Source organism: Phascolarctos cinereus, unplaced genomic scaffold (genome assembly GCF_003287225.1).
Source record: "Phascolarctos cinereus isolate Bilbo 61053 unplaced genomic scaffold, phaCin_HiC Scaffold_5;HRSCAF=322, whole genome shotgun sequence".
Classification (NCBI taxonomy): domain Eukaryota; kingdom Metazoa; phylum Chordata; class Mammalia; order Diprotodontia; family Phascolarctidae; genus Phascolarctos; species Phascolarctos cinereus.
In genome coordinates, this window is record NW_027555958.1 from 236,299,941 (window position 1) to 236,313,984 (window position 14,044).

At 41.9% G+C, this 14,044-nt stretch overlaps 1 protein-coding gene across 2 annotated transcripts in view; it reads left to right on the top strand.

The window, feature by feature from the left end:
• The window catches only part of KIF6 (kinesin family member 6), a 477,193-nt gene extending 463,911 nt beyond the window's left edge, over positions 1 to 13,282 (top strand). Inside the window, exon 24 of one of the 2 annotated variants that reach the window (XM_020999471.2) lies at positions 10,939 to 13,282. In XM_020999471.2, the coding sequence (XP_020855130.1) occupies positions 10,939 to 10,955 (17 nt within the window). In that variant the 3' untranslated portion in view covers positions 10,956 to 13,282. Of the gene's footprint in view, positions 1 to 8,151; positions 8,976 to 10,938 lie in introns of those variants that run through there. The other variant, XM_020999469.2, reaches the window with a different exon arrangement.
• The last annotated feature ends 762 nt before the right edge of the window (positions 13,283 to 14,044 follow it).

The window sequence follows — 14,044 nt, forward strand, 5'->3', positions numbered from 1 at the left end:
TGTCCAACTATTAGTCATCTTGTTTTGGAATTTTCTTGGCAAAGATCCTGGAGTAGTTTGCCATTTCCTTCTCCAATTCATTTTACAGATGAGGAAACTGAGGTAAAATAGGGTTAAGTGATTTGTCCAGGGTTGGATTTTAAAGGCTTCCTGATTCCAAGCCTAGTGCTCTATCTACTGCACTACCTAGCTGCCCTCGAAATACTCAAGTTGTGTGACTCCAGGCAAGTCACTTGACTTCTCATAACTCCTTAAGGATATTAAGTTACAAATGAATTGTCCATCTGCATCAATAGAAGAAGTTTTTCAACTGGGAGTTCTCTGCACCTAAAAATTGAATAGTCTATCATTTGCAGACTTTATCTATTTCCTTTTTTAAAAAGTGACATTTAACCTTCACAGTATTTTAGCCATTTTCGTATACTCTAACCTCCTCCTGAGAGGCAGCCTAGTAAATATAGTGGAAAAGACCACTGGATTTGGAATCGGAAGATATAGATTCAAATCTGACTTGAGATATTTACTAGTTATGTGATCTTGGGAGAGCCTCTCTAGGCCTCAGTTTCCTCATCCGTAAAAAAGAAGGGGTTGGACTTAATTACTTCCAAGCGCACTTCCAGTTCTAAATCTGTAACCCTATGAAATATGCTGACATTGGCTCAGCAAACATCTCCGCTCACTCTTTCTTTACTCCAGAATGTGTGCTTAATCTGGGCACAGTGATCTGAATTTGTGGAAGGCAGCTAAATGCTGGCCAACCATCTCTTCATTCATCTTGGCTCTTCATACTTGTCTTAGTCTGTCATTCCCATTCTCCTCGGCAGAGAAAATAGAAGTGAGATAAAGATTGTGTAGTTCATCCTTCTTGCCATATTGACCATTTTTGTCATCCTGTCCACCTTAAGCTTATCCTTTTTTTCCTAATATTTCTCTTCCCCTAAACAAATAAAAACCCTGTTTGTCGACCTAAGTGTTCATCACCAGCCTCAGCTCATTCTGGGTTTTAACAATCTTAACACAATTTTAACAGGACCATGCTACTCTTTTGTATTCATCCTCAATTATTTCCCCTTTCTTCTGTCTTGAGTAAATGTGTGTTTTGGTTTTGGTTTTTGGTTTTTTATTGGTGAGGCAATTGGGGTTGGTGACTTGCCCAGAGTCACACAGCTAATGAGTTTATGTGTCTAGCTCTGGATTTAAACTCAAGTCCTCCTGACTGCAGGGCCAGTACTCTATCCACTGTGCCACCTAGCTGCCCCTTAGTAAATGTGTTTTAGAAATTTGAGTTTGTCAATGTGTTCCCTGCGTGTCCACATCACTCTCTGTAGGCAGCTTCCCCCTACCCTGCTTACTGGAATCACCTGTGCTTGTGTCTTCAGAATTTCATTCATGAGAGCTACCTATTCTTCTGTGGTCAATTTCCCCTGAAAAATATTACTCCACTGGCTTCTACCTTTCCTAAATCTGAAGCCTTTGAAATCTGCTCTCTCCAAACCTGGGGTACATGTTGGTCTATGCCCAGCTTCCTTTCTTCTCTCACTTTATGATGGAGTAGTCACCTGACCCCCAAAGTTCCTATGGTCAGTGGCCAGGTCCTCCTTGTTGATGAGAATATCATGTCCCTTTGTTATTTGTTCTACCTGGTGAAGCAGGAGATCGCCAGATAGCTGTAGTCCCCCATCTTGCCTTAAGCAGGACAGCTTGGAAATTGAAAAAGAGAAAAGAGGGAAGAGGAGAAAATTGCCACTATATATCTGCCAAGCTAGATATCATAAAGAGTAGCTATAATGTAACAAAAAGGACCTGTCTGACATATACTTTTCATTATATATTCTTTTTAAAAAGCGATAAATAATATATATATTTGCAGTTTCATATACAGTCTTCTTTTTTGATTTTCCTTTGTATATGGATTTGCTGGTGTCTGTCAAGTCTAGAATAATAAAACATTCAACTTATTTAAAAAACCAATGAACCTGTGTTCCCAGGGGCTTTTCATCTTTTGCCCAAGCTTCACCCTCACTAGCAGTGCTTTCTGGGTTTCTTCTGTTGATAATATTTTCACGGAACCACATAACATCCCAGTTAGATGGGAATAAGGAGAACCTCTAGTCTTGGCTGTGCCTAACCAATCCCCTTACATACATCTTGATCTTTCTTTGCTTGAATCCCTCTAGGAAGAGAGTGCCCACTACCTCCCATTCCACTTTTTTTTTTTAGGCAATTGGGGTTAAGTGACTTGCCCAGGGTCACACAGTTAATACGTGTCAAGTGTTTGGTGTGAGGCCAGACCATTCCACTTTTTGGATAGCCACAATTGTTTTGAAATTAATTTTTATGTAAATCTGTCTCTTTGGTAACTGGCTACCCACTGTAGCCAGTTCTGCTTTCAGGGAACAAGGACAATAAATTTAATCCTTTTACCACATATTCTCAGATATTTGAACAGAACTATGAAGTCCATCCTAAGTCTTCTCTTCTCTAGGCTAAACACCCCCAGTTCACTTAATCATCTTGTGGTGTCAGTCACCACATGATCAGTCCCCTCACCATCTTCATAATGTCATTCACAAAAAATGTAGTGCCCAGAATTGAACATATTACCTCAGATGAGGGATTAACAGGGCAAAATACCATACTCTCCCGGTCCTGCTGCCCCCAGTCTTCTGCCTTTGGCAGGGAATGCTCCATCAGGCGTCCTGATTATGCTTCTGTGCCAGGCTTATGATCTGTTTTCTAAGTGTGTTCTCTATTTCCTCTTTCTGTCTAGCTAGTCTAAAATATAATCCAATCACAGTCTCATTAATCTTCCTGCCACCACTGCTCTTTCCCCAAATGATCTCCACTGGGCTTATAGAAGCCTATCTTATAACTATGAAATGCTCAACTACCCATACCCAACCTTTCCCCATCCTCATCATTCTGAATCAGGAATACCCTCCCAGAACCATCGTTTCACCGAAGGTCTTTCTTGCTATACGGAAGCTACTCTCTATGGTATGTAGCTTGGTTGGATATACGCTGGCAGTTTTCTCCTTCCCTGTTCCTTTTCAGTTCAGAACTTTAAATTTGTAAGGTTCTGGGCAGATTCATCATTATCCTTATTTTTCTATCCATCTCTGGCCAAGAGCCCATCATTCCTATATATCAAGCTGTGGTCCAGATATCCAAATTCTGCCCCCATGCACCATCTTCTTATTGTAAACCAGCTCCGCAATGCATTACCTTCCAGCCCAACTAAACTACTTACTGTTCCCTGCACATGGCATGCCATCTCCTGCCTCTATTCATCTCTGTCTCTTGGAATTCCTAACTCCATTAGAAGCTCGTCTCAAGTGCTACTTTGCCACTTGTGCAGACTTTTCCTGATGCCTCCAATTGCTAGTGCTTCCCAAACCTGTACCTCCTCCCAAATCGCTTTGTATTTATTTTGTGTAAATTGTATATTTACTTATCTCTGCACATGTGGTTTCCCTCGGTACAATATAAGCCTCTTGGGAACAGAGACTGTTTTTGTTATTGGTTTGGGGTCCCTATTTGAGAGCCTGGCACAAAGCAGATTAATAAATACTTGCTGAATTCAATGTTAGGCAACTTCTGACTTCCCAATCTTCTTTTTTCTTCTGAAGCCTTTGCCCTTGGCTGACACCACCCATATTCCTAAAATCTTAAGCTTTTTACCTAAAATTTCATATTCCTTAGCAAGGTTTCCTAAATTCCTTCTGGCATTTTTACTTGTGCCCACATGAATCAGGTTATTGTAATCAGGCATGACAAATGTGGGAGGTTTTCTGGCATGCTGTAGTCAGGGGTGGGGAGCCTGGGACCTCGAGGCCACATGTGGCCCTCTAGGTCCTCAAGTGCAGCCTTTTGACTGAATCTTGCAGTTTGGATTCAGTCAAAGGGCCAGAAAGGGCATATGTGAATGCAAAACCAAGCAGGAAGAAGTACAGCAAGCTCTCCCTTCCCTACCCCCCCCACATACAACTCCTCCAAAGAGATCCAACAGAGGGGCCTGAACACAGACAAGGTACAGGAACAGGTGCAAACAGGAGGTTCTGTGGCTTACTACCCCAGTCTGGGTCACAGATCCAGGGCTAACTGAGGAGGGGACCTAAGCCTCACGGGGATATCCCAGGGTCACAGGATACTTACAGGCCCCAGGCTGTGCACTGGGCAAGGAGCAATATTGGAAGCAAGCAGCTACTATGGAACTCATTCCCTAGGTGGAGAGTTAAATCCTCAGTTCCAACTTCTAGCCCAGTCTGAAGCCTGTAATGAAATAACCAAAGGAGAGCCTACTGTTCTGTCCATCTGGCTGATAGTGGTTTAGCCCAACATAACTCTAAAAGGAGTAAGCCCTTAGGCATGTTGCTCAGGTCAGGAACATTAAGAGCTCAGACCAAAGTGGCAGTGAACAGACTTTCCCTGGGATCTGGACACTCTGGGAGCACTGATGGCTTACAGGTCTCCCAGCCTGAGCTGTCCCTAAGATCCTGGAATAGCACAACAGACTCAAAACTCCCAAGGAAATGATAGCAGGGGCATCCCAGACATTCCCTCCAAAGGGGCCTGGCCTTAATAAAAGCATTAAGAAAGCCTGAGCCTGACAAAAAATCCAAAGTCAAAAAGCATTCTGAAAGAATGAGCAAACAAAAAAGAAGCTCAACATAAAAAATTATCATATTAACGGGAATGAATGCTCAAGATACAAACCCAGAAGAAGATAATGATTCCAATACACCTTAAAGCAAAGCCTGAAGTTCACCTAAAATTCTTAGGCAAAATGAAGCAGGAGTTTAAAAATGTTTTCAGAAATGAAATAAGAGAACACAAGAGGAAAACTGTAAAAGAAATGAGAGCTATGGAAGAAAGAAAATAGAATTAATAGCTTGATACAGGAGTACAAAATCTTGCCCAAAGCAACAAACTCCTTGAAAATTAGAATGGACCAAATAGTTGATTCAATAAGAAATAGTGAAAAACAAAGTAAAAAAAAAACTGGAGAAAATAGAAGAAATGTAAGATATCTCATAACAAAAAGCAACTGGCCTGGAAAAGAGATCAATGGAGAGAGAATTTAAGAATCATTGGATTACCTGAAGGTCATGACTAAAAAAACCTAATTTAGACTTCATATTTTAAGAAATTATAACATAAAAGTGGCCAGATCTCTTAGAACCAGAAGGCAAAGTAGAAATAGACTCCACCTGGAAGAAACCCCAAAATTAAAACTTCCAGGAACATCATAGCCAAAATCTAGAGTTTCCAGGTCAAAGAAAAAATGTTGCAAGCAGCCAGGGGGGAAAAAAAATTCAGGTGTGAACGAGCCACAGTCAGGATCACACAAGATTTGGCAGCCACCACCATAAAGAAGGGGGGGTGGGGTGGAATACAATAGTGTAGAAGGCAAAGGATATAAGCTTACAGCTAAGAATAACTTACCCAACAAAACTGAATCCTACAGCAGAAAAATATAGACCTCTAATTGAATAGAATCAAAGCGTTTCTGATGAAAAGACCAGAGCTATATAGAAACTTTGAAGTGCAAATGCAGTGGTTAATTAAAACATAAAAAGGTAAGCATGAATAAGCAATTTCAAGAGACTAAGCATGAATGAACTGTTTACATTTTAATAGGGGAAGATGACACATGTGTGCCCTAAGGAAAAAAGGTTGGAGACGATTCTGTTATATCTTGATGATCTTAAAAGAATAGAATTAGAGGGAAAGAAGAATTCCCTAAAGGGCAAGAGGGAGAATAAAGTTTGGGGAAATTATCTCACATGTTGTCAAGTAGAAGTCTAAAACAAGAAGGAAGGGGTAAGGGGAACTGCTGAAGCTGAAACCTCACTCTCATCTGCATTGGTCAAAAGAGGAAAGAATACATATATATATACACAATATTGGGTACAGTAATACATCTCACAAAACAGAGGAACACAAGGGAAAAGGAGTAAGCAGGCAGGTAGATTAAGGGATGAATTAATCCTGAGTAAAAAATATTTATCACAGCTCTTTTTGTGGTGGCAAAGAATTGGAAACTGAGGAGGTGCCCATTAACTAGGAAATAGCTTAACAAGTTACAGTATATAAATAGAATGGAATGCTATTGTGCTGTAAGAAATGAAGTGAATGGTTTCAAAGAAAACCAGGACGACTTGTATGAATTGATAGAGTGAAGTAAGCAAAATAAGGAGAACAATGACAATATTGTAACGGAAAGACAAACAACTTCGAAAGGCTTAGGAACTCTGATCTGCATAACAACCAGTCATGATTCCGGAAGACTCGAGATAAAAAAATGCTACCCACTTCCTGATAGAGAAGTGAAGGATTCAAAGTGAAGAATGAGATTTTTTTTAACATGGCCAGTGCAGGAATTTGTTTTGCTTGACTACATATGTTTGTAATAGAGGTTGTGTTCTTTCTTTCTCAAAAGGGAGAAGAGGAAGATAAGATATGTACTGGTTGAAAGATGAAATGATTGAGGAAACAATGGTTTGAGATTCCAAGCATTTCGATTTATTGAGCAATGTAGGCCAATTGCTCGACCTCCTAAGCTTAGATCTGGACCCCACATACCTGGGAGATAGACTTTTGTACATCAAAAACAATTAATCAAGTAAGGCCAATTAATTAAAAGGAAACAATACAACATTAAGTATCTGATTTCTAATTGGAGGAAAGATTAAAGACTTTCTGAGTTGGAAGGGAGGAGCAAACAGGTGCAAAGAGAAGGCATATGTTTGCTGATTTAAAAAAAGTTTTAAATTTCCTTTTTAAAAGAATTTTTTTAAAAATAGAAAGAAATAACACATACAGGAATTCCCCTTAGACAGGAAAAATCCTGTGTCTGTTACTTAGATCTAAGTGTTCAGTGATCATTCTTCTTTCTTTCCTCCACTATGTCACATTCTTCTACTCTCCAGCCTTCTAATACAGATAAAATTTTCCTGTTGTCTCTCTATTCCCTTTTTCTTCATTTCCTCCTTGAAGCATTTCTTCCATTGAACCAGGATTCATTGCAACCACTGTTCCTGCCCTCAAGGAACCTACGAAAATAAGTGGCAATCAGAGCCAGAAACTCCCAGGATGTTTCCCATTAAAACTCAACAACAGCCATGGTGTGTGTAATCTGCAATGTCTGCAATGAAATGTATTTGACCTTCTGGCCCAAGGAGATAAGGGCAACAGCATAATGAGGGAAGATGCACAGGCCTTAAACAGTGTAGGGGCAGCTGAAGCAGCCTTTTTCCTGAATACAAACTGTATCCTTTTAAGGATAATTCATCTCAACAAACAAAGCAAAACTTCAAGGATTTTGTTTTTAAAAACCACCATGAAAAAAAAAAAGCACGAGGTTACTTAGTTGATGGTAGGGGATGGCAAAGGAAGCCAAAAGCACTTGTGATTAGTGAAGTCTTTGCTTCTGTCAGGCAGGCATGCCTGAGGGGACAGCAGTCATGGGCCTCTATCAGCACAAGGCAGATGGTACGAGGGCCATCACCAAGCAGTGCTTTATTAGCAGCCTACTTATCAAGCCAACCTGTCAGGCAAACACCCAGGCTGGAGTCCCAGCCACCTTCCCCTAGCCAAAGCAAACAATCCCTACACTCCTGCTTGGGGCTCCCTTTGCTCGTAATTCAGCAAAGCTGTCATAGGCTTCTTTGGGAGCTCCCATTAAGTTGAATTTGTGGCTATTAGCCTGAGAACCAAAGCCTAGAGAACAGCTGATTTAACACGAGTCTCCTCAGCTCTTAGACCTCACCACAGCCCAAGGTGAATTCACTTGATTTAGTATTCACAAGCAAACCTCAGAAAGTTTAAATCCAGCCAAGGGGATGTATAGATGGGTATATAAGCCTCTCTAGGGGGTGTTAGTCATTAACAGTGTCAGATTTGTGGTTTCAGACTGCCAAGGACATTTATTTTACCTGGAAAAAAAATGAGGTTAACCTTCTTGCTTGTAGTTTAAATAACAAAATTCCTTGTTCCCTCTTTCCTTAAATTTGGAGCTTGCCCTGTTTAGAGCAGTAGATATTCAAAAGGGATAGGACCATCTTATTTTTTTGACATTACAAAGCTTTCTACATTTAAGGTTTCTTTTCCATTATTAGAAACAACTTAACCTCTCTTCTTGTTCTATAGGACACCTCAGCAGAGAGCAGTCAGAAGTGAATGAGTTGTTACACAGGCGATTTATCAGGGGCAGGATATTACTGACTCGCCATTTTAAGAATTCACTATGATCACAACCTCAATATGGTCAGCCAGCTTCTGTCTGCTGATCAGCAAGAAAACAGTGAACGTGAAATTTTTTTTTTCCTTTTTCGTATCAGAAATCTGTATGTGAGAATGTGTATCTTGGAATCCTTTCTGCTCTGGGGTTTTCATTTTGTGTTTCTTTAACCAATGTCTGATGCCCCCAGTGTTCACTTTGTGTGAAGGTTTCATGAAGGGGATGTGGAGTCTGGGGGCGGAGGGAGTCCCACTGTACTTTCCTTGATTATTGTCAGTGACATCATTTCCTAATCCTGTCCTGGGCTGCTCTATCAAAGGGCAAGTGCCAGCATTTAATCTATGGTCCAAGACCTGTCCCAATAATCTCCTCACAGGAGGGGAAAATAATGTTTATAGACTGGGTCTAAAAAAGAATGGAGCTCAATGGACAGAAATGAAAGCAGTCTGGCAGTGTGATATAAGAATCAGCAAAGGGTAGAGAGGTAGGAGAAGGCAGGGTAAGAATGGGAATGGTAGACATTTCAGTTTGGCTGGACCACAGAGCTCTCCATTTTTTTGTGACTCATAACCGTTACCAGCCTCCTAAAATACACCTCAGTCCATACATGGATTTCTCTGATAGCCTATAACAATCAGCTATCCAGTTTCTAAGATTCCAAATGGATAGAGTAAATAAAGAAAATGAAATGAACTCTCCCACAGAATAAGCAAAACAGAACTCCTCTTTATTGATTGGTCACAAAAGAGCACAGGTGTTTTATCTACACAAACAAATGAACAGGATGGGGCACAGGAGCACCGCAAACCATGGATTCAATTATTCAGACATCCAGAGAGATGAGCACTAAAGAATATCAGATGTGTTACAATAAAAACCATCAGGAGTAAGCCTGGGACTTTGCAACAGTGTTATCTCAGTTAAACCAGATCATACGGCTTTGAGGTTTGGGTTCCCCAGGTTGATTAGGGAGGAGAGAGAGCTGGCTCCATGAGATCTTAAAAGAGTGTGAATAAAAAGCACCTGCCAGCCATGACTGGCAAGAGGGGAGAGAGACATAGTGGAGAGGGAGAGACGGCACACAAAGGAGAAGCAGATGGGTCAACTGTATTGTCTGTGCGTTGTGTAGTTCAGGGTGAGCTATATCCCTGCTTATGGAGCCATGGAGACCAGAAGACAGTAGGATAAGGTGAGAGAGCTTTCCTTTTTACCCATCTGAGGTCATCCATGCATAGATTCCTTGTCTTTAGGCCACTGAGACCAATATTGGATGGCATCAAGCCACACTCCAGGGACACTTTCAGGGACCAAATGGTTAGTAACCGTCAGCATCCCTAGATCCAGAATGAAGAGGACGAGTGAGTCCCTGCTCCACAGTCATCATAGGTGACACGCACTTAATGAAGAGCCCTCCTGACAATGAGGAAGGCTGAAAATGACTGCTTGACCATTTTATATTCTTGGTAAGATGTGCCTTGAAAGGGCAGAGTCTGTTGTTCTTGTTGTTGTTTTCCTGGATGAACCTCTTCATGGATGCATGAATTAACCATAAGTCATAGAGATGATAAAGCCAACCATGAAACTCCTTCTAGTGAAGGAACCATGAGATTTCCTCTAATTACGCTGACTCTGATAGTTCTCTTTGCCAAAGAGAACAGAATTGCTTGGGGATAAGTCTCTGCCCTCTTTTGCACGTTTTGGGGATCTGCAACATTCCATCCCACTCACTTTCTTCTAGTCCGGCTCCATTTGGCCGCCCTCTCCCTCACTCTTTAGTGGACAGGCACGTGCTGCTCTCTTTTTGTCCAAATTCCCTTTCTGCTTTTCCTGTCTTCAATGCAGAACTCTCTCTGTATTTGCAAATGTGTTATCATGTATTCTGGGCAGTTGGGTGACACAGCAGATAGAATGCCAGGCCTGGAGTCAGGAAGATTCATCTTCCTGAATTCAAATCTGGCCTCTAAAGACACTTAGTGTGACCCTGGGCAAGTCACTTTACCCTGTCTGCCTCAGTTCCTCATCTATAAAATGAGCTGGAGAAGGAAATGACAAACCACTCCAGTATCTTTGCCAAGAAATCCCCAAATGGGGTCACAAAGAATCAGATAGGACTGAAACTAACTGGACAAATCACATATTCTTCTTGTGACTTTTAGGCAGCTAACTTAAATCCCTTCAAGGGTGAGACATGTTGTTGTTGTTGTTTTTCTTTCCCCAAGTTCTACATTGGCTTTCCATACAATAAAGGTTGGGTGAAAAAATTAATGCTTGTCCCTAGAAATTAGAATTAGGGTCCTTGAGAGCACTGAGACTCTGAGGAGGAGAGGGGATCAAGCTGCTTCCTACCATCTCCTCTCACCCTTTGATTCATGTGCCATTGATGGCAGTGAGAGTAACACAGTAGATGGAATATTGGACTGGAGAGTAAAAAAGTTCTTAGTTAAAAATCCTACCTCAACCACTTAGCAGCTGTGTGACCCTGGGCAAGTCACTTAACCTCTCTCAGCCTTGGTTTCCTCTCCTGTAAAATGGAAATAATAATAGTACCAACCTCACAGCGTTGTTATAAGCATCAGAAAAGACAATATATGTAAAGCCTTGCAAACTGTAAATGTAAGATAAATGTTAGCTATTATCTTCATCATTGTGGTTATTATTACCAGTGAACAACCTAACAGAATGCTGTCTCCTTCCAGGTTTGGCAAACAGTTAAATTTACCATGGCAGCTCAGCAGCCCAGCCGAAAAGCAAGGACAGAGTACAGATAAAGCTCCTTTCTTCTCTCATCCTCTCTTTGGATGTCCGGCCTACATGGCTGGAACAACACGTGATCTGAGCACTAATGGAAAGCCTTGTGTTTCTGTAAGGATGGTGAGCCAGTGGCACTCATGAATGGTGGGACACACTGAGGTGGGGGGCAGGAAGTAGAGAGATGGATCCACATAGGTCAAATCTTTGCACTGTACGCTAGGGCCGTTGGCTATGGCACCAGCAAGGTGGTTGAGTTTTGGAGTGTTTTGTGTTGGTTTTGTATTTTTAAAATAATTTCCCTTCTTTAAAAAAAAATAATGTGGGTCACATGGCGATCTTGCCTTTTGGATAACATGGATACCTTGAGATTATGAAATGGCAATTTTGCAAGATGAAAACAGGAGGTTTGTGTTTTGCTCCCTTCTTCCTCCTACCCCATTCCCACTAAGCCTAGGCCTATCAAATAATAAAGAGACCTAAAAAGCTCATATCCAGGAATGAAAAGGCAGTATCTTAGGCCAGGACTAGAGAGCTGGATCCAAGTAGAGGACAGCCAAATTGTCTCCTGAATTGGGGACATCTTGATGGTCGATCCTGATAAACCCAGGCCAAATTGTCTGCTATTACCTTTAAACTGTGCCCAGTTTAAATTGGGCACAAAGCCAGAGAGGCCACCGCTCAGCTGGAACACAGACGTTTTGGAGCAGATCAAAAGGACCTGACCTTGTCTCTCCAAAAGCCGTGGTAGAGAGGCGTGGTTAGGTAGTGCAGACTTCAGGGGACCTTGACGTGGATGTCTGTGATTCTCTGGGATTTTGGCTACCGTTTCCTTGTGACCAGGGAGGAACTGTTGCCTCTTCCAGAATTTTTACAAATACCATGCCTCATTAGCCATAGTAGAGGCAACCTAAGAATCCAGAATGTTTTAGTTTTCCAGCATATATGGTGGGGAAATAGTAGTACAAGGCCAATGATTAGATGATCTGTCTAGGTCTTAGCCTGGTGGGGGCCCTTTGAGAACTGAAAATAGGGAGCCTTGGGAAATGGAAACAACCTAGGAGCACCGAATGATGCCACAAATTGAATAAAAGAATTTGCCCACTGTCTCTGTAGTCTCTGTCTAGTAAGGATAAAGATTGAAAGCCTTGGAAGGAGAATGTAAAATGGGCTCCTTCTCCCTCCAGGCCCAGGGTAAATGAGTTGTGCTTATGAAAATATAATTTTAAATCTGAGAAGGCCCTAAGAGATCACCTAATACAACTCCCTCCATTTAAAGAAAAGGAAACCAAGGCCCAGCAAGGAGGAAGGACTGGCCTGTGGTCAGCCACCCACAGAGTGACTGAGCCAAGAGGAGAGCCTTTGTCTCCCTCGTTCTGGACCAATGTTCTCCCCACCACATCACATTGATTCAGCCCTTAAACCCAACTGGTCTGAGAAGACCTGGACGGGTTAGGACCCACACATATGTACATGGATACATGCACCTCACATAAGTAAGACCTGAAAGGGTGTCACTATCATGAAATTAACAGCTGTCCCAGGGAAAGGGCTGGGCGCTCCCAGTCTGTTCTCCGGACAACAGAGGGCTGTGTACACTGGAGCTAGTTAGATACTATTGATTCCAAGTCTCCAGCTGGAGTCAGTTATGATCTGGATCCAAAGGCCTTGTTTGCAGGGAAGCATGGGGCAGCCCCCATGCAGCCAGCCAGGCTGGGGCAAAGCCAGGAGGGGAAATGAGGAAAGGAAGACAAATTGGGAGAGTTCCTCTCCCACAGGCGCCCATGCAGCAACCAAATGGTTGTCATGTGATGGTTCTTGAACAAAGTACCGCCTTCAAACCATGCCCTCCTGCCTGACACAGGGCCTTTGACAAAGCATCATGCTTAGACTATTTGCCTGGGAATTCCAAAGTAACAGAAGCAATGCTTTGAAAAGATGTCCTCAGATTTTTTTTAAAGGCCAATTTCTAGCAAAGTTTTGGTTTGGGTTTGTTTGGTTTTTATGTGTAAGAAAGTCTTTTCAAAGCTTCTATGTCTTCCAGATTTAGAGGCAAGCTAGGTTTCAGTTGAAAATGTTCTATTCACCCATACCAAATTGTCCTCTTGAGGCCAAAGAAAGCCAGAAGTGAGCTCTTCTGTGCTGCTGAAGGTGAAAACATAGCTTTAAGAGAGGCAATTTCTATGGAAGCCATGTCAGTGAATCCCAAAATGCACCATTCCCAAAATGCCCACTAATGGAAATCAAGCCTTCTCTCTTTTTTCAGAAAGAATAAAAGAATGCTAAAACTGAGATGCCGTCTCAACAGCCTCCTCATTGGACAAAAGAGAAAACCGAGGCTCAAAAAAGGACATGCTTTGCACTTAGTGGTCACTTAATAAATACCCAGCTAATATTACATAGTCCATGGCAAGGTTGGGACTAGATTTTAAAGCTGCAGCTGAGCCTTCATCTAATGTTCTTTGCAGTACACCACACTGCCCATTTAGATGTGATAAGGAACATAAAATGTGTGGGGGTTTATTAATGTAAACATAAATATTTTTAAAATTTAGGCATAGGAATGGCTGTTGAAATTTCTGAAGCATAGATAGACCTTGTAACCTGATGTGGGACAGGAGAGAAAGAATGGGGAAAATTAGAGTGGGTATAATGTACTGGATGAGGAGATGTAGAAGCTGTGTGGAGTATGTGTAAGGAAATGTATGGGGAATGTGGAAGCAGTGATGTGTGTGTATAGGTGGATTGGCTATGTGGGAATTTATTGAGGAGAGTGTTTGGGAATACTTTGTGAGTAGGTACATGGGCTTGGGGCAGGGACAATTGTTTGGGAATAGTTTGTAGGTAGGTACCTAGGTCTGGGCCAGGTGATGGGGGGCATGGAGGGTGTCAGTTGAGGATGTAGGAAGTGGCAGTATGGGGTCTACGGGAATGTGTATATAGGAAGGGAAAATAATAGATCACTCATAGTGACTATCCTACTGTGAAAGGCTGAGGTCTGTATTTGGCCCTGGGTGCTTTAGAAGCCAGGAACTTGAAGCCAAGGGAATGATA